The following is a 22,619-nucleotide window of genomic DNA, read 5'->3' on the forward strand; positions in this document are numbered from 1 at the left end:
GCCGTGTATATAAGTCTTCGCGACAGCAGGGGATCCCATCTGCCTTAATTATTCGGGGAAGCAAGCACAGGGGGAGGAACAACAATTGGTAAGAACAAACACAAATTGAAATACGTTCGTATATTTTCCAAAACTATTTTTCTTTGTAAAAAGAAACTAGATGCTTCAAATAAATGTCTGTAAAATCACAAATATTTGCTTGACTGTCCAGAAAAACCATGCCAAAGAACTATATATTGTTTAAAAAGCATAACATGGTGCTTCTTCTTCTAGAAACAAGAAACAAACAAAATGAGGCTGCTTTTGTTGTCGGTGTTGATGTTGAACATATGTGGAGCTGTCGCAGATGATGACGAGGGATTTTCGATGTGGGGTTCGCCATTGTCACAGAAAGGTAAGACTAATACATTGAACTACTTTGTAGAAACTTAGCTGACCCGTCAATATATGGCTGAAATATTATCGACATTCAGTCATTAACCCTTATTAAAAAAAAACGGACACTTTTCCCGTTTGAAGAAACACCGACCAGTAGGAAGTGCAAGCATGTCATGGCCTGCTTCAGGACCAATTGTGACAGTTTGTAATGTGATAGATGGTTCAAGTGATATCACAGAGCTACACAACACGATCTGGGACTGAGCGGGTCCAACCGGCTCCTCCAGTCGTCTTGTAGCCTTACACCGCTGTTTGGACGACACGGTGGAATCATCTTGTAAAATAAGCTTAACCGAAGCCTACACTCAAAAACATCAGTGATATAAAACTTATAATTATGCCCAGATTATGCGCTTTATAAGGATTGACAGGAGGGACTGAAAGTTTGTCTCCTCGCGTGCAGTGAAACTCCCGAGTTTCTGAACAACAGTACCTATGTCATGGAAGTGGTTAGAGTGAGTGAGTTAATATTTAACGTCACATCGGCAATATCTCAGCCATATCGTGACGAAGGCAGTGGTTAGAGGAACATGGTAGTCAATACATGCAGGCCATTTCAAGAACAGTTTCAGTTGGGTGTTTTTGACGCAAATGTGAACAATATTTCAGTTACATCAACTTCTCATCTCAGTTTAATGTTGGAGTCCGAAGTGAGGCAAGTCTTTGAAGCTCAGAATATTGAGTATTCGTGGGTGAAATAGGTACGCTATTTTGTGATGGCAAGTGTACTTACAGTTTAATATAGAAACATGTTTGGGCCTGAGAAGTTTTAACATGGTATTGACCTCTGCTGTTCTGACTTCTACTGTGTGGTGTGGCGTAATGTGTTATGCCGCGGTGTCATGTGTCGCCTGCAGCCGTATAGGTGACACTTACAGCAGGTCTCCTGATAGGGTCACACTTCTACATGTTCCTTCTGAAATATGTCTTGTATCGCTGTACCTTACGCAGAGGAAGGGGACTTATTGTCTTTAAATTCCTCTCGACTATTCCTGAATAATTTCACGTAAGACATTGCTGTCCTTTCTTTCTCCAAACGTGTTTACATAGAAAGATTAAGTCATTGCTGATTAAGTATAGACAGCGACATGTTTGAATATTGAAAATGTATCACCATAGAACATGGCGCTAGTTGAAGGTATGGTTCTTGTCCTTCCATGATTGTTAGGAAAAGACGACTCGCATTGTGAGTGTACAACAGTGTAGGGTAAATATACCCATAGGAGTAGTCATTACAAGCAAGCTTATATATATGTGTACACCTAACCCATCTACTTAATTTACATATTTTGATGGTTTAAAAACCTCAGCAGTCATACCTACTGTATCTACTAGGTCATTGAATTTAGAAAGTTTCCAGACACACACATCTGTGGCATCCATTGCATTAAGGGGGTCATCGATTGCACCCAGCAGGTATACACCAAACCTCGCCCGTCTCAGCAACTGTTTAAGGAATGGTCACCAGTTGATGACACTGTCACTACACTCAGCACTAAGTAACGCTAGTTTGTCTGCAACGTCTGGGACGTGATGGAGAGTGTTGTGTTCCCATACATCGACGGTCAGTAGTTGACGGGGAGGGGGGGGGGGGGGCGACTTCCTCAGGTCGCATGTAGTAACATGGGGAGATGTTGTAGTGGCTTGTCGTGACGGATGGTGACAACAGAAGCTAATCCTACTCTCTCCCGGGATGGACGATACGGTCCTGAGTAGCTGGGAAGTAATTAATATCAGCTACATGAATCGGTCGAGCCACATTAGCACGAGTATCGATGTGTCTGTATATGGATCATATTGAGTATTGTTGAGTAGGTCGTCGAATGACTGTAGACTAGTTGGAGCAACAGTAAACACACTTTGTGAATGAAACATGGCATTAATGATATCCATCTGTAGATGATGAAATCACTGACAGGCCTAGACATGCTAATCGTGCGGGATCGTGGTCTAATTACAGAATATATGTCGGGATGGAATGCTTTGAGATGACGTTGCATTGATGTTGCTGACAAGTGTTCTTTGATCGCAGGTGGAGGCGACAGCGGAGAGGTGGCGGGCGGGTTCGGTTACCAAGGGAACATGTACTACGGCACTGGTCAAACCGGCCAATCAGGAAACTACCAGGGTTACCCTGTCAATTACGGAAACCCGCTTATTCAAGGTTACCCTGCTAACTATGGGAACGTAGGTAACCAAGGTTACCCCATGTACCCCGGGTCATCAGGAGGGCGGTCAAGCCAGGAGATGGGCGGGGTACAGGGTAACTGGTACCCGGGCGTGCACCCCACCAACACTTTCGTCTCGGGTGGCGTGTCCCCCAACTTGTACCAGTACACGAATCAGAGGACTGGCAGCTTCATGTCCGGCGGAGACAGCTCCGTGGAGCAGCCAGCTGTCGTCTACCCGCTACCCACCCGGTCTTCTAGCGAGGAACACCATGTATCGCCGGTCGGTGACTACTATGACTATAGTGACGAACATGTGCCCTCTACTGCATCTACTGGTGGAGACTCGTATGACAGCGGGGAAAACGTCCACTCGACTGCAACAACAGGAAGTGATTCTGACGACAGCGAGGAACAAGTGCCTGTTTCTGTAACAACAGGGGGAGACTCCGGCGATAGCGGGGAACATGTACCTTCACCAACAATCGGAGTAATGGGAGGCGACTCTGGAGACAGTGGAGAAAATCAAGTCCGAGTTATCTACCCTGGGGAGACAGTTGTCGTTGGTGACGGTGATAACTCTGCCGAGACTGTCCTCGGCGGCGGAATCAATCTGACCCCATCAGGTGAGTGGAGTGAGTGAGTGAGTGATATGCCTGACCGATGGTTGGTTTAGAAGACAGTGTGTCGGGAGTTCTAGCTTGTTCAATTTTCACTTATCCTATAATATTTCGTTGTGTTTGTCAGATTCCAGTAATTGTGAGTTTTATATGGCTCCAACATTTTTCTTACAGAGTCTCATATGTGTTGAAGAATAACATAGGTCTTGTTAGGCACCAGTGACAGATCTAAATATTTGTCATTAGCAGAGTTCCTGAAGCGTTGTTGAAGTGCCATATTACATCCGCTAATGTAGTCACTGTTCTGGAACCAGTTGTCTGATGTTTGTTGGCACCTTGCCATTCCAGACTGCCAGGAACTCCTGGAGATTGTAGCCGTTGTCGACGGCTCGGACAGCATCTCCACCATCGACTTCCAGACTCTGAAGCATACTCTCCTTTCAATGGTCGACCAGCTGAACATCAACGACAACAATCAACGTTTCGGTGTCGTCCTCTACAGCACTAACATCTCCGCCGTCATTAACCTCAGCGGGGACAGGGCCTATCTGAGACGTCAGATTAGTCAGTTAGACCATCCCCGTGACGGCACAAACACCGCTGACGGCATCAGCGCCATGAACATCATGTTACAGCGGTATGCGCGCCCTGGCGTCCCCAAGGTGGCAGTAGTCATCACCGACGGGATGTCGAAGAACCCTGGCGCCACCGCCCAGGCAGCCAGAGTGTCCAAGCTGCTTGGAGTCAACATGTTTGCTGTGGGGGTAGGATTGAGCACAGATATCATGGAACTTCAGTCCATCGCTTCCGGTTCAGATCACGTGCTGACGGTAGCTCAGTTCCAGCAACTGGACGGGCTAATGAGCCAGTTGTTCAAGCGAGTGTGTCCAGGTAGGTCAACCTCCGTGTCAGACATGCAGTTGACGTTATTTAACTCATTAGACAGAATCTTTAAAACAGTCTGGTTACGTTCAAATAGGAACAGTTGGCGTCATGGATGCAAGGGTCAGACACCGCTTAACTGGTGACCCCGAAGTGAGCCCCGGGGACTGATTCAGACACAGATTTTAGTGCTTGGCTTCCGGAGTGAGATGTAAGCCATCAGAGGGAGATGTAAAGTACAGGAGTTGTGACAGCTATAGTGCTGGGTCATCAGAGGGAGATGTAAAGTACAGGAGTTATGACAGCTATAGTGCTGGGTCATCAGAGGGAGATGTAAAGTACAGGAGTTATGACAGCTGTAGTGCTGGGTCATCAGAGGGAGATGTAAAGTACAGGAGTTGTGACAGCTATAGTGTTGGGCCATCAGAGGGAGATGTAAAGTACAGGAGTTATGACAGCTATAGTGCTGGGCCATCAGAGGGAGATGTAAAGTACAGGAGTTATGACAGCTATAGTGCTGGGCCATCAGAGGGAGATGTAAAGTACAGGAGTTATGACAGCTATAGTGCTGGGCCATCAGAGGGAGATGTAAAGTACAGGAGTTATGACAGCTATAGTGCTGGGCCATCAGAGGGAGATGTAAAGTACAGGAGTTATGACAGCTATAGTGCTGGGCCATCAGAGGGAGATGTAAAGTACAGGAGTTATGACAGCTATAGTGCTGGGTCATCAGAGGGAGATGTAAAGTACAGGAGTTATGACAGCTATAGTGCTGGGCCATCAGAGGAGATGTAAAGTACAGGAGTTATGACAGCTATAGTGCTGGGCCATCAGAGGGAGATGTAAAGTACAAGAGTTATGACAGCTATAGTGCTGGGTCATCAGAGGGAGATGTAAAGTACAGGAGTTACGACAACTATAGTGCTGGGTCATCAGAGGGAGATGTAAAGTACAAGAGTTACGACAACTATAGTGCTGGGTCATCAGAGGGAGATGTAAAGTACAGGAGTTATGACAGCTATAGTGCTGGGTTATCAGAGGGAGATGTAAAGTACAGGAGTTATGACAGCTATAGTGTTGGGCCATCAGAGGGAGATGTAAAGTACAGGAGTTATGACAGCTATAGTGCTGGGTCATCAGAGGGAGATGTAAAGTACAGGAGTTATGACAGCTATAGTGCTGGGTTATCAGAGGGAGATGTAAAGTACAGGAGTTATGACAGCTATAGTGTTGGGCCATCAGAGGGAGATGTAAAGTACAGGAGTTATGCCAGCTATAGTGTTGGGCCATCAGAGGGAGATGTAAAGTACAGGAGTTACGACAGCTATAGTGTTGGGCCATCAGAGGGAGATGTAAAGTACAGGAGTTATGACAGTTATAGTGCTGGGTCATCAGAGGGAGATGTAAAGTACAGGAGTTACGACAGCTATAGTGTTGGGTCATCAGAGGGAGATGTAAAGTACAGAAGTTGTGACAGCTATAGTGCTGGGCCATCAGAGGTAGATGTAAAGTACGGGAGTTATGACAGCTGAAATGCTATGCTGTCTTTAGGGGCAGCAAATACTGATATATTCCGTGGTGTCACTATGAGAAAGGTTCGACTTTCTCAGATAGGAGAAAGAATCAACTTCTTACATAACAATCAGACAGTAAGACGGGGGCCACTGACCACGTGGATTAAATTCTTATTTCAAACTGATGTGATGCCAGCCGAGCCTCCAAAGTTCCTTTGTAGCGCTGCACATGACACGTGTAATGGATGAAGGCGGCCAACTCAGCAGCGGGGTGATAGATGACCCATGCCCTGGTCGTGATCTTAAAAAGGGGATCAGGACTGACGTCACGTGACCCCTTTTATAAATAGTAACTCGTGATTCACATGACGACATCAAAGATTTTCTTGTGTCCGGGAATATGAGGGATGAACTGAAGGCATGGTGGGGAGGGACGTACTGGAGGGGTGTACTGGAAGAGACGAATGTACTAGAGCGGTGTACTGGAGGGAGGGATGTACTAGAGGGTGTACTGGAGGGTGTACTGGAGGTGAGGGATGAACTAGAGAGGTGTACTGGGGGGAGGGACGTACTGGAGGTATGTACTGGAGGGAGGGATGTACTGGAGGGATGTACTGGAGGGATGTACTAGAGAGGTGTACTGGAGGGAGGGATGTACTAGAGGGGTGTACTGGAGGGGTGTACTGGAGGGAGGGATGTACACACCTCAATGCACGTCTTTGGTGGACATGGTGGATCTATCTATATCAGTAATTGTTGTCATCATTTGATCTTCCTCTGAAATAGCTTCATGAAATGTTTACATGTGAACAAGGTATCGCGGGCACAATAAACAGGTGATATATTTCCCATAAACGTCAGTTGACAATCCTCTGCTGTCAGTGAGCTGTCGCCGAGGTAAACGGCCTAACAATGTTTTACATATATTACTTCAGTGTAATTTGTTACATGTAGCATTTCCTGCCTCCTCGTCGGTCGTCACGGTGACGTACGTCGGTGTTTTGTGAGCGAGTGCCGCCATACCCTGAACACACCAGTCAATCACGTGATTGTAAGTGTGCCCGCTGTCACAGCGCTCTCATAGCGCTGCTTGATGTGCGAACCGCTCTCGTCAGGGACTTTTACAACCGGGATGTATAGGTGTAAAGTGCTTGGCCTTGACTACTGTTCAACAGCGATGTTGCTCTCATATCTCATGTGTGTATGTTGATACACGGTGCCTATAGTTTGCACATTCTCCTGGTGATTGATACAGTGATGTTTTGGTAATCGATACAGTGATGTTTTGGTGGTCGATACAGTGATGTTATATGTCTGTTTTTCTTCTTCTTCAGTTCAAGGAGGGTGGACCCACTGGGCCGATTCGTACGGCGCATGCTCAGTGTTTTGTGGGGGTGGGTTACAGGTCATCACGCGCACCAGAACGTGCACCAACCCTTCCCCTGCAAATGGCGGCTTGTACTGCGTCGGTGACGCCTTGGTGACCCTGACAGTCGAATGCAACACGCACGGGTGTCCAGGTATGTGTCCGCTGATGTATGCAACATTATGTCTAGTGAATATTGCAGCCATATCTAGTGACGTATAACAGCCATATCTAGTGACGTATAACAGCCATATCTAGTGACGTATAGCAACTATATCTAGTGACGTATAACAGCCATATCTAGTGACGTATAGCAGCCATATCTAGTGACGTATAGCAGCCATATCTAGTGACGTATAGCAGCCATATCTAGTGACGTATAACAGCCATATCTAGTGACGTATAACAGCCATATCTAGTGACGTATAGCAGCCATATCTAGTGACGTATAGCAACCATATCTAGTGACGTATAGCAGCCATATCTAGTGACGTATAACAGCCATATCTAGTGACGTATAGCAGCCATATCTAGTGACGTATAGCAGCCATATCTAGTGACGTATAGCAGCCATATCTAGTGACGTATAGCAGCCATATCTAGTGACGTATAACAGCCATATCTAGTGACGTATAGCAGCCATATCTAGTGACGTATAACAGCCATATCTAGTGACGTATAACAGCCATATCTAGTGACGTATAGCAGCCATATCTAGTGACGTATAACAGCCATATCTAGTGACGTATAGCAGCCATATCTAGTGACGTATAGCAGCCATATCTAGTGACGTATAACAGCCATATCTAGTGACGTATAGCAGCCATATCTAGTGACGTATAGCAGCCATATCTAGTGACGTATAACAGCCATATCTAGTGACGTATAGCAGACATATCTAGTGACCTATAGCAGCCATATTTAATCAACCATATCTAGTTATGCATAAAACGATATCTAGTGATGTATATTGAGTCCATGAGCTGACTGAGGTAACGATATACGTGACCGCCACATGTGTGATGATGATGATGATGAGTATTTAGGTCCACGTGGATAGTGTCCCTTGTCATCATTGAAATATCCCTGTCCCCAGTTGACGGAGGCTGGAGTCTGTGGACGGACACTGTAGCTCAGTGTTCTGTGACCTGTGGTGGAGGATCTCAACTTGTGACTAGAACCAGAACCTGTACAAACCCCGCCCCTGCCTATAACGGCCAGTACTGTGTTGGAGATGACAGAACTACATTCACACAAGCGTGTAACACCCAGGGATGCCCAGGTATTGTGTTGCCGACTGTTTCCTTGGGAATAACTTAAGACCGAGCTGTTGCAATCAGTAAACAATGGTAATGAGACCATAAAACAATGAAATTGCTTTTTAATCTAGATTAATATCATGTTCGAAATATTCACCTTTAATTTGTAGGAAAAAAGACGAAGATAGCCTTGTCACTAACTTCTTACAACCTCGACATTAATCGTTATACCAAACTACCAAATTGATCATTGTAGTAAATATTCTTGGCCAGTATCTGAATGTAGACTATTTTGCGACCAGTTGACGGAGGTTGGAGTCTGTGGACGGACACTGTAGCTCTGTGTTCTGTGTCCTGTGGTGGAGGATCTCAACTTGTGACTAGAACCAGAACCTGTACAAACCCCGCCCCTGCCTATAACGGCCAGTACTGTGTTGGAGATGACAGAACTACATTCACACAAGCGTGTAACACCCAGGGGTGCCCAGGTATTTACCTTTTGAAACAACAAGTTACACCTGTAATGCCTATGACTAAACGTTTCTGAAGGGATGCGTGCTGTATTATAAATAACAGTTTAAGTACAATGAGTCAAATATCCTCAACTGAAAAACAAATCGTAAGTTTTACATTTTGGGGAACAAAATTCCTTATATTTACCTCGATGATGTGTGTCCCCAGTTGACGGAGGTTGGAGTCTGTGGACGGACACTGTAGCTCTGTGTTCTGTGTCCTGTGGTGGAGGATCTCAACTTGTGACTAGAACCAGAACCTGCACAAACCCCGCCCCTGCCTATAACGGCCAGTACTGTGTTGGAGATGACAGAGCTACATTCACACAAGCGTGTAACACCCAGGGATGCCCAGGTACATGAAACTTGTTAAGTAGACATTACGTAGATACCAGCCCAACACTGTGTTCGGTGTATGTGCCATGATGAAGCACACTACAACCCTGTGTGAACCAGTTGAGAGAAAACATGATATCTCACTAGGTACCTGGAATATCGTATCCATGAAACACTTTGTGTGTAGTTACAGGTAATGAAATGATTCAGTTTAAACCCAGGAAAACTTTAACCCCAGGAAAGTAGATCTTCCCTACCTAACACTCAGAGGCGTTTCACAATCCCATTTGGGGGCGGTTGGGTAGCCTAATGGTTAAAGCGTTGGCTCGTCACGCCGAAGACCCGGGTTCGAATCCCCACATGGGCACAATGTGTGAAGCCCATTTCTGGTGTCCCCCGCCGTGATATTGCTGGAATATTGCTAAAAGCGGCGTAAAACCAAACTCAGTCAGTCAGTCAGTCACAATCCCATTTAAATATCATATATAATGTATACTATTTCTCTCAGCTTCAGAAGAAAACTTCTTTCACTCTTTACTTACTGAATCTGACAACTCACTTCCTCAGTTATGTCTGTGTGACGGCGTGTAGTGTCCCAGGAACACATGTAGCCATAGATAGTCATGCATGATATAGGCACAATGTATTTATATATCGTGTCAACATTTATACCTGGCACAATATACCTGGCATGCTGGTAGATCCTATAAATCTGTGTCGATGTATACCATGTGTTAAGGGTCTCTTATATATTGAAGTATAGAAGTAATACCAACACATACAGAGAGCTGCGTCCTGTACTGCTGTATCTGCACCGCTAACTTTCTTGTGTACCCAGTTGACGGAGGCTGGAGTCTGTGGACGGACACTGTAGCTCAGTGTTCTGTGTCCTGTGGTGGAGGATCTCAACTTGTGACTAGAACCAGAACCTGCACAAACCCCGCCCCTGCCTATTACGGCCAGTACTGTGTTGGAGATGACAGAACTACATTCACACAAGCGTGTAACACCCAGGGATGCCCAGGTACTTGAGTCTCGGTGAGACGAGTTGACTACAGCACGTCATTTACAAATAGCTACAGCTACTATTATCACGCAACGTTTAGCGTTTCATCTTCTTTCACTTTTATATGGATACATATTGTTACGTTTTTAGACTGATGCTGGATATCAAACATTTCATCATAATTTTACTGTTCAGTTACCGTACATGCATGTTCCAACAGCTTGCATACTTCAGTAACATGGCGTCACGTGACATATTGCCGAAGGAACCACAGGAGCTGTACATGGCAGCCCTAAACCTACATACTTAAACAACAGGCAAATATCAGACAGTCCGCAACCTTCAGACGAACACAACACACAAATATCAGACAGTCCGCTACCTTCAGACGAACACAACACGCAAATATCACACAGTCTGCTACCTTCAGACGAACACAACACGCAAATATCACACAGTCCGCAACCTTCAGACGAACACAACACGCAAATATCACACAGTCCACTACCTTCAGACGAACACAACACGCAATTATCACACAGTCCGCTACCTTCAGACGAACACAACACGCAAATATCACACAGTCTGCTACCTTCAGACGAACACAACACGCAAATATCACACAGTCCGCAACCTTCAGACGAACACAACACGCAAATATCACACAGTCCGCTACCTTCAGACGAACACAACACACAAATATCAGACAGTCCGCTACCTTCAGACGAACACAACACGCAAATATCACACAGTCTGCTACCTTCAGACGAACACAACACGCAAATATCATACAGTCCGCAACCTTCAGACGAACACAACACGCAAATATCACACAGTCTGCTACCTTCAGACGAACACAACCCGCAAATATCACACAGTCCGCAACCTTCAGACGAACACAACACGCAAATATCACACAGTCCGCTACCTTCAGACGAACACAACACGCAATTATCACACAGTCCGCTACCTTCAGACGAACACAACACGCAAATATCACACAGTCTGCTACCTTCAGACGAACACAACACGCAAATATCACACAGTCCGCAACCTTCAGACGAACACAACACGCAAATATCACACAGTCCGCTACCTTCAGACGAACACAACACACAAATATCACACAGTCCGCTACCTTCAGACGAACACAACACGCAAATATCACACAGTCTGCTACCTTTAGACGAACACAACACGCAAATATCACACAGTCCGCTACCTTCAGACGAACACAACACGCAAATATCACACAGTCAACACTGCTACCTTCACACAGTCTGCTACCTTCAGACGAACACAACACGCAAATATCACACAGTCCGCTACCTTCAGACGAACACAACACGCAAATATCACACAGTCCGCAACCTTCAGACGAACACAACACGCAAATATCAGACATTACGGAAAATGGTGATGAAAGACATTTTGTCGTTCTTCTTGCCACAAATGGTTTCATTACTGGAATCAGCATACATCAGATCATTACACGACTGAAACAAACTTTCGTTTCATATCTCATTGACTTCATTTGACCTTTCCGTTTCTGTCCCCAGTTGACGGAGGTTGGAGTATGTGGACGGACACTGTAGCTCAGTGTTCTGTGTCCTGTGGTGGAGGAACTCAAATTGTAACTAGATCCAGAACCTGCACAAACCCCGCCCCTGCCTATAACGGCCAGTACTGTGTTGGAGATGACAGAACTACATTCACACAAGCATGTAACACCCAGGGTTGCCCAGGTATAAAATACATGTAATATGGAACATATTTTGCCAAACTTGTGCTATCGTTTAGATTTACATAGTCTCATTAAAATGTTGTCAGTTAAAATATAAAAATCTTGTTTCCTTGCTTCTCTTTATAATTAATGTTCAAAGTTGTAAATATGATACAGTATTCCTGAGAGCTCCGCAATTATTCACAAACACGAAAATACATCTTTTGAATTGGACTTGTTTTATATTTATTGCATTTTCTGTAGCCGCAGTTGACGGAGGTTGGAGCCTGTGGACGGACACTGAATCTGAGTGTTCTGTGTCCTGTGGTGGAGGAACTCTAGTTGTCACCAGCACCAGAACCTGCACAAACCCCGCTCCTGCCTTTAATGGACAATACTGTGTTGGGGATGACAGAACTACATCCACTAAGGCGTGCAACACACATGGATGCCCAGGTTCGTTCTGTTTACATTGAATCGATAACACAATATACGGTTTTTGATGTTAGAAATGTGTATAAGGTATTAGAGTTGGATGCCTGTATAAGGTGTTAGAGTTGGATGCCTGTATAAGGTGTTAGAGTTGGATGCCTGTATAAGGTGTTAGAGTTTGATGCCTGTATAAGGTGTTAGAGTTGGATGCCTGTATAAGGTGTTAGAGTTGGATGCCTGTATAAGGTGTTAGAGTTGGATGCCTGTATAAGGTATTAGAGTTGGATGCCTGTATAAGGTGTTAGAGTTGGATGCCTGTATAAGGTGTTAGAGTTGGATGCCTGTATAAGGTATTAGAGTTGGATGCTTGTATAAGGTGTGAGAGTTGGATGCCTGTATAAGGTGTTAGAGTTGGATGCCTGTATAAGGTGTTAGAGTTGGATGCCTGTATAAGGTGTTAGAGTTGGATGCCTGTATCCGATGTTAGAGTTGGACATCTGTGTACAGTGTTAGCTATAAACTTGATAACCTCGAACACGTGACAAGACGATGACTGTTTTCATTGTGATATTAGTTGACATAGTTGCTGCCGCCCTATTCCTCACCATGCACTCGCTATTCAAAGGAGAGTCATGACAAGAAGAGACTGACTAAAGGTCCATTGAAGTTATGTAGTCTATTATTGATATGTTCATGTTATGAAATCGCTTACAGACGTGAACACACAATGCCATTTAGAAAGAGGTCAAATGTACCACATGTTATATTTGAGATTCTGGTACTTTTGTTGTGTTAAGTCCCGTCCGGGATTCGAACCCACACCGTCAGGGTCAAGCACCTCATCGCCAGCACACAAAGTCAGCCGTCCAACCCTCTCCGCCACCGAGGCTTCCAGAAAAATGGAAGTAGGACAACTGGTAGTCTTGACTACGGACTTTGTGTACCCCTGACTCTGTGGGCGTGGGTTCGAATCCCGGATGGGACTCAACCCAACAAAAGTCCAGACAGACTGCAAGTGATATGATATACCAACGAAAAAACTCAAATGTGTCCACCGTCCATTCAGCGGGTTCTGTGACAGTCTGTACCGTGTTAGACAGTATGTCTAAACCGTGATATATTCTCCAGGGACTTTCTAGCTTATCAATTAGACTGGTCCCCACTAGCGCCCATACTATCAGACAGAAATCATCGATTTAATATAAGACTGTATCTTTAAAGTGTTGCCTTTGTGTCCCCAGTTGACGGAGGATGGAGTCTGTGGACGGACACTGTAGCTCAGTGTTCTGTGACCTGTGGTGGAGGATCTCAACTTGTGACTAGAACCAGAACCTGCACAAACCCCGCCCCTGCCTATAACGGCCAGTACTGTGTTGGAGATGACAGAACTACATTCACACAAGCGTGTAACACCCAGGGATGCCCAGGTACCTAGTACATTAAACTTAATGTGAAGTTTTCTGGCGTGTAACGCCGAGGGGTGCCCAGGCTGGTGCCGACATCGTGTGTGCTCCAGGAATTGAGCCTTCCCTTGTAGTTGGATGCGAAGTGCGGCAGTGGCTGACAGGAGCGTTAAACATAGTAGTGACTGCACCTTCACTTTGACAGTGAAGACATTCGTCACTACTAGTAACATCAGAAATATTCGTCACTACAAGTAACATCAGAAACATTTGTCACTACAAGTAACATCAGAAACATTTGTCACTACAAGTAACAGCAGAAACATTCGTCACTACAAGTAACAGCAGAAACATTCGTCACTACAAGTAACATCAGAAATATTCGTCACTACTAGTAACATCAGAAACATTTGTCACTACAAGTAAAATCAGAAACATTTGTCACTACAAGTAACATCAGAAACATTTGTCACTACAAGTAACATCAGAAACATTTGTCACTACAAGTAACATCAGACACATTGGTCACTACAAGTAACAGCAGAAAGATTCGTCACTACAAGTAACAGTAGAAACATTCGTCACTACAAGTAACATCAGAAATGTTCGTCACTACTAGTAACATCAGAAATATTCGTCACTACAAGTAACATCAGAAACATTTGTCACTACAAGTAACATCAGAAACATTTGTCACTACAAGTAACATCAGAAACATTCGTCACTACAAGTAACAGCAGAAACATTCGTCACTACAAGTAACAGTAGAAACATTCGTCACTACAAGTAACATCAGAAATGTTCGTCACTACTAGTAACATCAGAAATATTCGTCACTACAAGTAACATCAGAAACATTTGTCACTACAAGTAACATCAGAAACATTTGTCACTACAAGTAACATCAGAAACATTCGTCACTACAAGTAACAGCAGAAACATTCGTCACTACAAGTAACAGCAGAAACATTCGTCACTACAAGTAACAGTAGAAACATTCGTCACTACAAGTAACATCAGAAACATTCGTCACTACAAGTAACAGTAGAAACATTCGTCACTACAAGTAATATCAGAAACATTCGTCACTACAAGTAACATCAGAAACATTCGTCACTACAAGTAACATCAGAAACATTCGTCACTACAAGTTACAGTAGAAACATTCGTCACTACAAGTAACATCAGAAACATTCGTCACTAGAAGAAACAGTACAAAAGATCTAACGTTGGACCTGGATACTTTACTAAAAGAATGTTAAATGTATTTTGGGTCTAGCCATTATAATTTCGTCACTTGTCACTTGAAAGCTGTAGTGCTCACGTTTGCTGTCAACGTATACTGTATGTATCGTCTGTGTCCCCAGTTGACGGAGGTTGGAGTCTGTGGACGGATACTGAATCTGAATGTTCTGTGTCCTGTGGTGGAGGAACTCTAGTTGTCACCAGCACCAGAACCTGCACAAACCCCGCTCCTGCCTTTAACGGACAATACTGTGTTGGAGATGACAGAACTACATCCACTAAGGCATGCAACACACATGGATGCCCAGGTACTTGTTGGAGAACATGTTTTATATTTGTATATTGTTGAAAGCTTTAAAACGATGTCAAAATGTTAGTTGTATATTGTTGAAAGCTTTAAAACGATGTCAAAATGCTAGAATATAGCCGGGCACTACCTGGTGGTGCGTATGCTTCATAATGCTGTGGTTGATGACGTCACTTGTTTTATGTTTGTCCTTCTCTATACACAGTAAAGTTGATATCACATTCTGTCCCCAGTTGACGGAGGTTGGAGTCTGTGGACGGACACTGTAGCTCAGTGTTCTGTGTCCTGTGGTGGAGGAACTCAACTTGTGACTAGAACCAGAACCTGCACAAACCCCGCCCCTGCCTATAACGGCCAGTACTGTGTTGGAGATGACAGAACTACATTCACACAAGCGTGTAACACCCAGGGATGCCCAGGTATCTAGCACATTGAACATATTGTAGATTTTTGTCAGATCGATATTTCCGAACTAAATGTGTCCAACTTACCGTGGGCATACATACTGATACCTACGGTAACGGGGTGTGGCTGCCCACTCCCAGCTCGTCACGTGGTCGCAGGGGCAGCCATGTTGATGCTGATTCAAGAGGTCGAATAAATACAGCCTTCATCTTTACATTTTTTAGAAATAATACTTCGTGTGAGACACGTACTCCTTTAGTTAAAAAGGAAACTTTCCTAGACTTAAAGAGAATGATGAACTATAAATTGCAAATATTCAATAATGGATGAACATGGAGGTCATACTTGGTCCGCAGTTGACGGAGGTTGGAGCGAGTGGACGGACGATGTAGCTCAGTGTTCTGTGTCCTGTGGTGGAGGATCTCAACTTGTGACCAGAACCAGAACCTGCACAAACCCCGCCCCTGCCTATAACGGACAATACTGTGTTGGAGATGCCAGAACTACATTCACACAATCATGTAACACCCAGGGATGCCCAGGTACTCATTTCAATAGATAACATACGGACATATATATTCAGCTTTCACGATACATACGCCTCAAAACCGTTAACAATCAACGCCACATGCCCAAGAGGAAACCACATGATTATAATCTCTGCTTTAAGATTATCACAATAAATTATAATCTGTCACTATCCAGATGTTGTGATACCCATGATGCATGTTGTTGTCTGTAGTGGACGGTGCCTGGACGGAGTGGACGGAAGCAGCAGGTGCTTGTTCGCTGACCTGTGGCGGTGGAAGTCAGACAGTCGTGAGGATGAGAAGCTGCACCAACCCCGCCCCTAGCTCCGGGGGCAGCGACTGTGTGGGAGAACCCAGGGAGATCGTCACTCGTGCGTGCAACACACAGCAATGCCCAGGTTTGTCACCCCAACTATACTGGCACTTAAATACAGTATTTTATCTTGCACTAAACCCCAGTGTTATATACCAGCACCAAAGCCCATCAATTTGTACAAGAACTAAACCCCATTGATATGTAATAGCAACCGTGTGACTTCCTACTCGTACCTCCAGCTGTAATACTGGGAAGGTTTTGGCTTCATTGTGTATAGACCATGTGGTGCTGTGTGCCCCACGTGAAAGGCTGTTCTGCTCCACCAGAACGTCTAATGTGGTCCAGTATCCTAAACATTTGGTTCAATACAGGATCGTAAACCTTCAGCACAATTTATCACAATTATTTTGCAATGTATTAAGCAATAGTGGAACTTCATCTTGATGTACATATCTGCATTATTGTACTGTCTGTACCTTGAATGCCCCATAGAGAACAAATGCAATGTTGAGTTCCCGAGTGTACGCCATTGCCGCGTAATGTCACGATCAGGGACTCCCCCAAAGCATTAAACTGGAGTACGTTCTCACTTCTGATAAATTAAAACAATAAATAATAGTATTGTATTCTTTTCCAGTGACGACTACAGAGAAGCCAGATCTGGGTATGTGTTTACTACCTATATTGATTACATAAACAACAGCGTTTACTACCTATATTGATTACATAAACAACAGTGTTTACTACCTATATTGATTACATAAACAACAGTGTTTACTACCTATATTGATTACATAAACAACAGTGTTTACTACCTATATTGATTACATAAACAACAGTGTTTACTACCTATATTGATTACATAAACAACAGTCACAGTGTGTTTACTACCTACATGGATATGTAAATTTATATTGTGTTTACTACACAGAAAACGTTTGTTTTAACAACACTTTATGTCTGTCTGTCCCCAGGCCTTTGCAACGACTGCAAGATGGACAACGGCATCGGCTACAACCCCCACCCCAGCGACTGCAACAAGTACATTCAGTGCATGTTCGACAACAACCAACTGATCAAGGTGGAGGAGATGGAATGTCCTCATGGCTTGTACTGGGACCAGGACAAGCTGACCTGCAACAGGCCCGAGGAGGTCAACTGTCCAGCTGGTGAGTGATAATCACACATCATCATACAGTATGACATACCTAGCACCTGCTACTATCAGTATGACATATTTAGCACCTGCTACTGTCAGTATGACATATCCAGCACCTGCTACTATCAGTATGACATATCCAGCACCTGCTACTATCCGTATGACATATTTAGCACCTGCTACTGTCAGTATTACATACCTAGCACCTGCTACTATCAGTATGACATATCCAGCACCTGCTACTATCAGTATGACATACCCAGCACCTGCTACTATCAGTATGACATATCCAGCACCTGCTACTATCAGTATGACATATCCAGCACCTGCTACTATCAGTATGACATATCCAGCACCTGCTACTATCAGTATGACATATTTAGCACCTGCTACTGTCAGTATGACATATCCAGCACCTGCTACTATCAGTATGACATATCCAGCACCTGCTACTATCAGTATGACATATTTAGCACCTGCTACTGTCAGTATGACATACCTAGCACCTGCTACTATCAGTATGACATATTTAGCACCTGCTACTATCAGTATGACATATTTAGCACCTGCTACTATCAGTATGACAAACCTAGCAGCTGCTACTATCAGTATGACATACCTAGCACCTGTTACTATCAGTATGACAAACCTAGCACCTGCTACTATCGGTATGACCTGACTTCTATGTAACAGCACATAGGACTTTGTTGGGAGGTTGTGGGTAGACGCTGTCAGTACATTATCTTGTGTGACATATTCATGTATGTGTGAAAAGTTCAAGGGAATTATTGAACATGTGTAGAAACTACCAGCTCAGTTACATACTTGTGTCTCCAGAGCGGTGCAACGACCCCATGACGACGACCTACCCCAGCGCCACGACCTGCAGCGGATACTGGCAGTGTGTTGGGGGCGTGTCCAAAGGCAGGTGTTGCCCTGCGGGTCAGGCCTACAGCATCGCCGGCTACTGCGTCCCAAGCACCACGTGCACTACTCCTTGCAAGGGGGATGGTGGTCAGGGTATGTATCGCCCACATCTTAACCGGGGAAGTAGATATTGGGGCCTGATATATATATTACCTTAACTTGTTGGTGCCCTATTTGATTCAAGTAAAGTCGGTTCTCCAACGTACACCATGCTAATCTCTGATGTCTGGAGTCCTCCGAGACCAAGACATTATCCCCCAGTCTTAAAGTCTCCTCTGCTTTCAGGTGCCTGCGACAAGCGACCGATATCAGGGGACAGAACTCGATTCCAACAGTTCGTTAAAGGTCACGGATGGATCACCATGACCTGTGCTCCCGGAAGTAGTTATAACTCTACTGAATGCAGGTGCTCTATACAGGGCGGGGTCGTTGCTCCTGACAGTAAGTGTCAAGTTTATTTCCCCCTGAACACCCATCAGATAGTCTTGTCTTTCCTTAGAGAAGGCAAACTGTTATGGATGATCAACTTCTATATTTTGACATTGGCGACGTTTCGGTATAGATTCTTATGCATATGCTTGAAAACGGTATAAGGATCTATATGCTTGATAAACGTATATGAATCTATATGCTTGAAAACGATATATGAATCTATATGCTTGAAAACGATATAAGAATCTAATGCTTGAAAATGGTATAAGAATCTATACCGAAACGTCGCCTTTGTGAAAATAAAGAAGTTGATCATCCATAAAGTTGTGTCATCTCTATACCACCAACTTCTAGAATGCCACTCAAACAAATCATTCGTCTTTCCTTGACTCGCCAACAGATGGCTCCGTACTTAAATACCTTCCTTCTGCTTCCCAGAAATAGCCCCGTCCTCTCATTCATCTAAAACGTTCACCCAAACCATCACGACATCGCCCGGAAGTACTGTAATTATCATGTTATTTTACCATATTTGCCAGCTTGCAAACCGGACGTGTACCTATCATTCATCGACGACGTTGGCGACAAGTCCGACAGCGGCGTCTACATTCAGAACGACGGCGTGAAGGTGAAGAACGGCGTGGGGTACTTTGACGGAAAGAGTGGCCTACGGATCCCCAGGTTCGCCAATGCGGAGCTAGGCAGCACTGTGTACATCAGAATCAGATACCGAGGTGAAGGTTCCGCCACCAGGAAACAGGCGCTGCTGTCTAATGGCGACTGCGGCAAGGACGCCTCCATCTCCGTTGCCAGGGGACCGGCATCAACGTATTTCGGTGTCCGCTCTGGGGCTGGCAAGTCTGCCAGCGTGTCCGTGAGCAGCTCGGTGAGTGTCCGGGTCCTACAGAGATCTGCACTAGATACTTAGCATACATGCCAATGTCTGGATAAAGTTCAGCAGCTATATAAAAGTCGATCTGTTGTTCATGAGCAAAAGTCTACAATCACTGAATATAAGACAACAGTCACTTGATATGATGGTCTGCTTCTTGAGTCATCAGCCCTTGATTATCAATGTAAGTCAGTCGTCATTACGTATGTTGTTTACCAGTATATGTCAGTAGTAAACAGACATGTCGTTGACCAGTATCTGTCAATAGTAACCAGACATGTCCTTGACAAGTATATGTCAGTAGTAACCAGATACTTTGTTCACCAGTATTCATCAAAGGTCACCAGGTATATGTTTAATTATGTCAGTGGCCTCTAGTATGTTTCCCTGTCTAGAGGTCAACAGAAAACGCCAGCTATATTTACTTATGTACGTATCACGTGTTGCAGACCAATGGTTGGAACGAGGCTTTCTTTAAGCTGGACGCTGGGATGCTGAGCGGCAGCGTGGGTTCTTCGGCCAAACAAACAGCCTTCCTGGGTAGGTGCTGGCGTGCCGCGCCTTAGTTCTTTCTATGCAAACCGTATTGCAGTTTCTTTCCACTTTGTTTCTCTTGGTGGAGCTGATGTCATGTTTAACTGATGGTAAATGTCACGTTAAAAAAGGGTACATCTGTAATAGCTTGTCTTTGTTGTGACTTACCTCCCCTGTTTGTTCTCCAGGCAATATCCAGAGAGCCAACTGCGCCTTGCAGATCGGAAGAGGAACAAATTTTGCCAATTTCCGTGGATACATAGACAATGTAAGATGATACAGTGGTTGTATCTAGTGTGGTTGTATCTGGTGTGGTTGTATCTTGTGGTTGTATCTGTGGTTGTATCTTGGTTGTACCTCCCCTGGTTGTATCTAGTGTGGTTGTATCTGGGCATCTATGTGGTTGTATCCAGAGTGGTTGTATCTAGTGTGCGTATCTGGTGTGGTTGTATCTGGTGTGGTTGTATCTGGTGTTGTATCTGAGGATCTAGTGTGGTTGTATCTGGTGTGGTTGTATCTGGTGTGTTTGTATCCTAGTGGTGTTGTATCTGTGGTGGTTGTATCTGGTGTGGTTGTATCTGGTGTGGTTGTATCTAGTAGATCTGGTGGTGTTGTATCTGGTGTGGTGTTGTATCTGGTGGTGTGGTTGTATCTGGTGTGGTTGTATCTGGTGTGGTTGTATCTAGTGTGGTTGTATCTAGTGTGGTTGTATCTGGTGTGGTTGTATCTGGTGTGGTTGTATCTGGTGTGTTTGTATCTGGTGTGGTTGTATCTAGTGTGGTTGTATCTAGTGTGTATATGTAATGTGTGTGCAACTGATGTGTGCATGTCTCATGTCTCACGACTCTGCGGAACACACCTGGCTGACACATGTCATATTATGTTCAGCATACTTCTCCATGTTCAGTGAGTGACGGGACGACCTGTCTGCTGTCTTCCCAGCTGACACAGCTTGGGTGTTGCTCGATACGGCGTAGAATAATAGTCAATCACTCTCGCTGTTTGTGTTATATTTACGGAAGTAGTATTTATGTGCAATGAACGTTTGATGGTTTGTCTTTCAGGTGACCATCTACCTGTGTCGGCCCTGACCGCCTGAAGACGTACACTCCACTCTGATCACATCTTTGAATTCCATTCTCCCGTTTCTAGTCAATGTAGGATAGTTCTAGTTGGAACGTTAGGTGTACATAGGGATGCTGTACTACATACTGTTTTATATAAATATCTGTCTCTTATTTATTTCAAGACGCTAATATTTATTGTGCAGTGAAGAGTAGTAAATTACTGTGAAGACAAACTACCGATGTGGTCTACCTGTAGAGGCCTGTCTCCCCACCGTCTTCTCGAGACACTCCACCTGTCCAGTGTATGTATATGTTCCTGTATATAGGTTGGCTTTAGAACACACAGCCATATTTTTTAAGAATGAATTGTCTTTATCTCCGGTCATGCATATTTCGTATATTTTCGTCTTGTTTGGTTTAGTGAGAACCTGACAGGGAAGAGATCGTGTGTTGCTATAGCAACCACTGCGTGCAGGTTCACCGTTGTGTGTACAGTTTCTTACTTTTTATATCCTGCTGTCGGCACAAAAACAGTTTTGTTTTTGGAATCAGATACTATAAAGTCATGTTGCAAATATTTTGCCTTGTTGTTTTATTAGATGTTGTAGATGAGAGTGAGTGAGTGAGTAAAGTTTTACGCCGCATTTAGCAATATCACGGCGGGGGACACCAGAAATGGGCTTCAGACATTGTGGGGAATCGAACCCGGGTCTTCGGCGTGACGAGCGGACGCTGTAACCACTGGGTTACCCCACCGCCCCTTTAGATGAGAAGTACTCATCACAAATGTTCACATCTACATACACAAACCTAGTCTTTGTTTCGTCACAATTCACATCTACAGACACAAGTCTAGTCTTTCTCCGACTTTCACACATCGTATTTCACATCTACAGTACAGGTACAACTGTACACTTGTTTTCTTTAACCACACACTGAATGTAACCATCTGGGTAATCGTTCTGCTGAAAACACCCCAGGTTGTGCAGGTCTTGGTAATCGTTCTGCTGAAAACATCCCAGGTTGTGCAGGTCTGGGTAAGCGTTCTGCTGAAAACACGCCAGGCTGTGCAGGTCTGGGTAAGCGTTCTACTGAAAACACGCCAGGCTGTGCGGGTCTGGGTAAGCGTTCTGCTGAAAACACCCC

At 44.5% G+C, this 22,619-nt stretch overlaps 1 protein-coding gene across 8 annotated transcripts; it reads left to right on the forward strand.

The window, feature by feature from the left end:
* On the forward strand, nt 1-22,050 carry LOC124288175 (SCO-spondin-like). Of its 8 annotated transcripts, XM_046724756.1 has the most exons (24): nt 1-88; nt 274-394; nt 2,471-3,232; nt 3,575-4,117; nt 6,957-7,142; nt 8,085-8,270; nt 8,550-8,735; nt 8,929-9,114; nt 9,934-10,119; nt 11,661-11,846; nt 12,095-12,280; nt 13,498-13,683; nt 15,027-15,212; nt 15,445-15,630; nt 15,973-16,158; nt 16,359-16,544; nt 17,100-17,126; nt 17,437-17,631; nt 18,459-18,641; nt 18,834-18,989; nt 19,520-19,866; nt 20,322-20,412; nt 20,595-20,674; nt 21,471-22,050. In XM_046724756.1, exons 2-24 carry the CDS (start codon nt 292-294, stop codon nt 21,495-21,497), a joined length of 4,746 nt encoding a protein of 1,581 aa, XP_046580712.1. In that variant the 5' UTR covers nt 1-88; nt 274-291; the 3' UTR covers nt 21,498-22,050. The 8 variants fall into 8 exon arrangements, with proteins under 8 accessions (XP_046580712.1, XP_046580717.1, XP_046580716.1 ...); XM_046724761.1 differs by lacking the exon at nt 15,973-16,158; XM_046724760.1 differs by lacking the exon at nt 15,027-15,212.
* Nucleotides 22,051-22,619: the final 569 nt, after the last annotated feature.

Source organism: Haliotis rubra, unplaced genomic scaffold, assembly GCF_003918875.1.
Source record: "Haliotis rubra isolate DU_JTF1 unplaced genomic scaffold, ASM391887v1 Scf413, whole genome shotgun sequence".
NCBI lineage: Eukaryota > Metazoa > Mollusca > Gastropoda > Lepetellida > Haliotidae > Haliotis > Haliotis rubra.

Coding starts and splice junctions, on each gene's coding strand:
- LOC124288175 (XM_046724756.1), top strand. CDS start 292: ATGAGGCTGCTTTTGTTGTCGGTGTTGATGTTGAACATATGTGGAGCT. Junction 10,120..11,660: donor TAACACCCAGGGATGCCCAG/GTACTTGAGTCT, acceptor TTCTGTCCCCAG/TTGACGGAGGTTGGAGTATG. Junction 18,990..19,519: donor CGGGGTCGTTGCTCCTGACA/GTAAGTGTCAAG, acceptor CATATTTGCCAG/CTTGCAAACCGGACGTGTAC.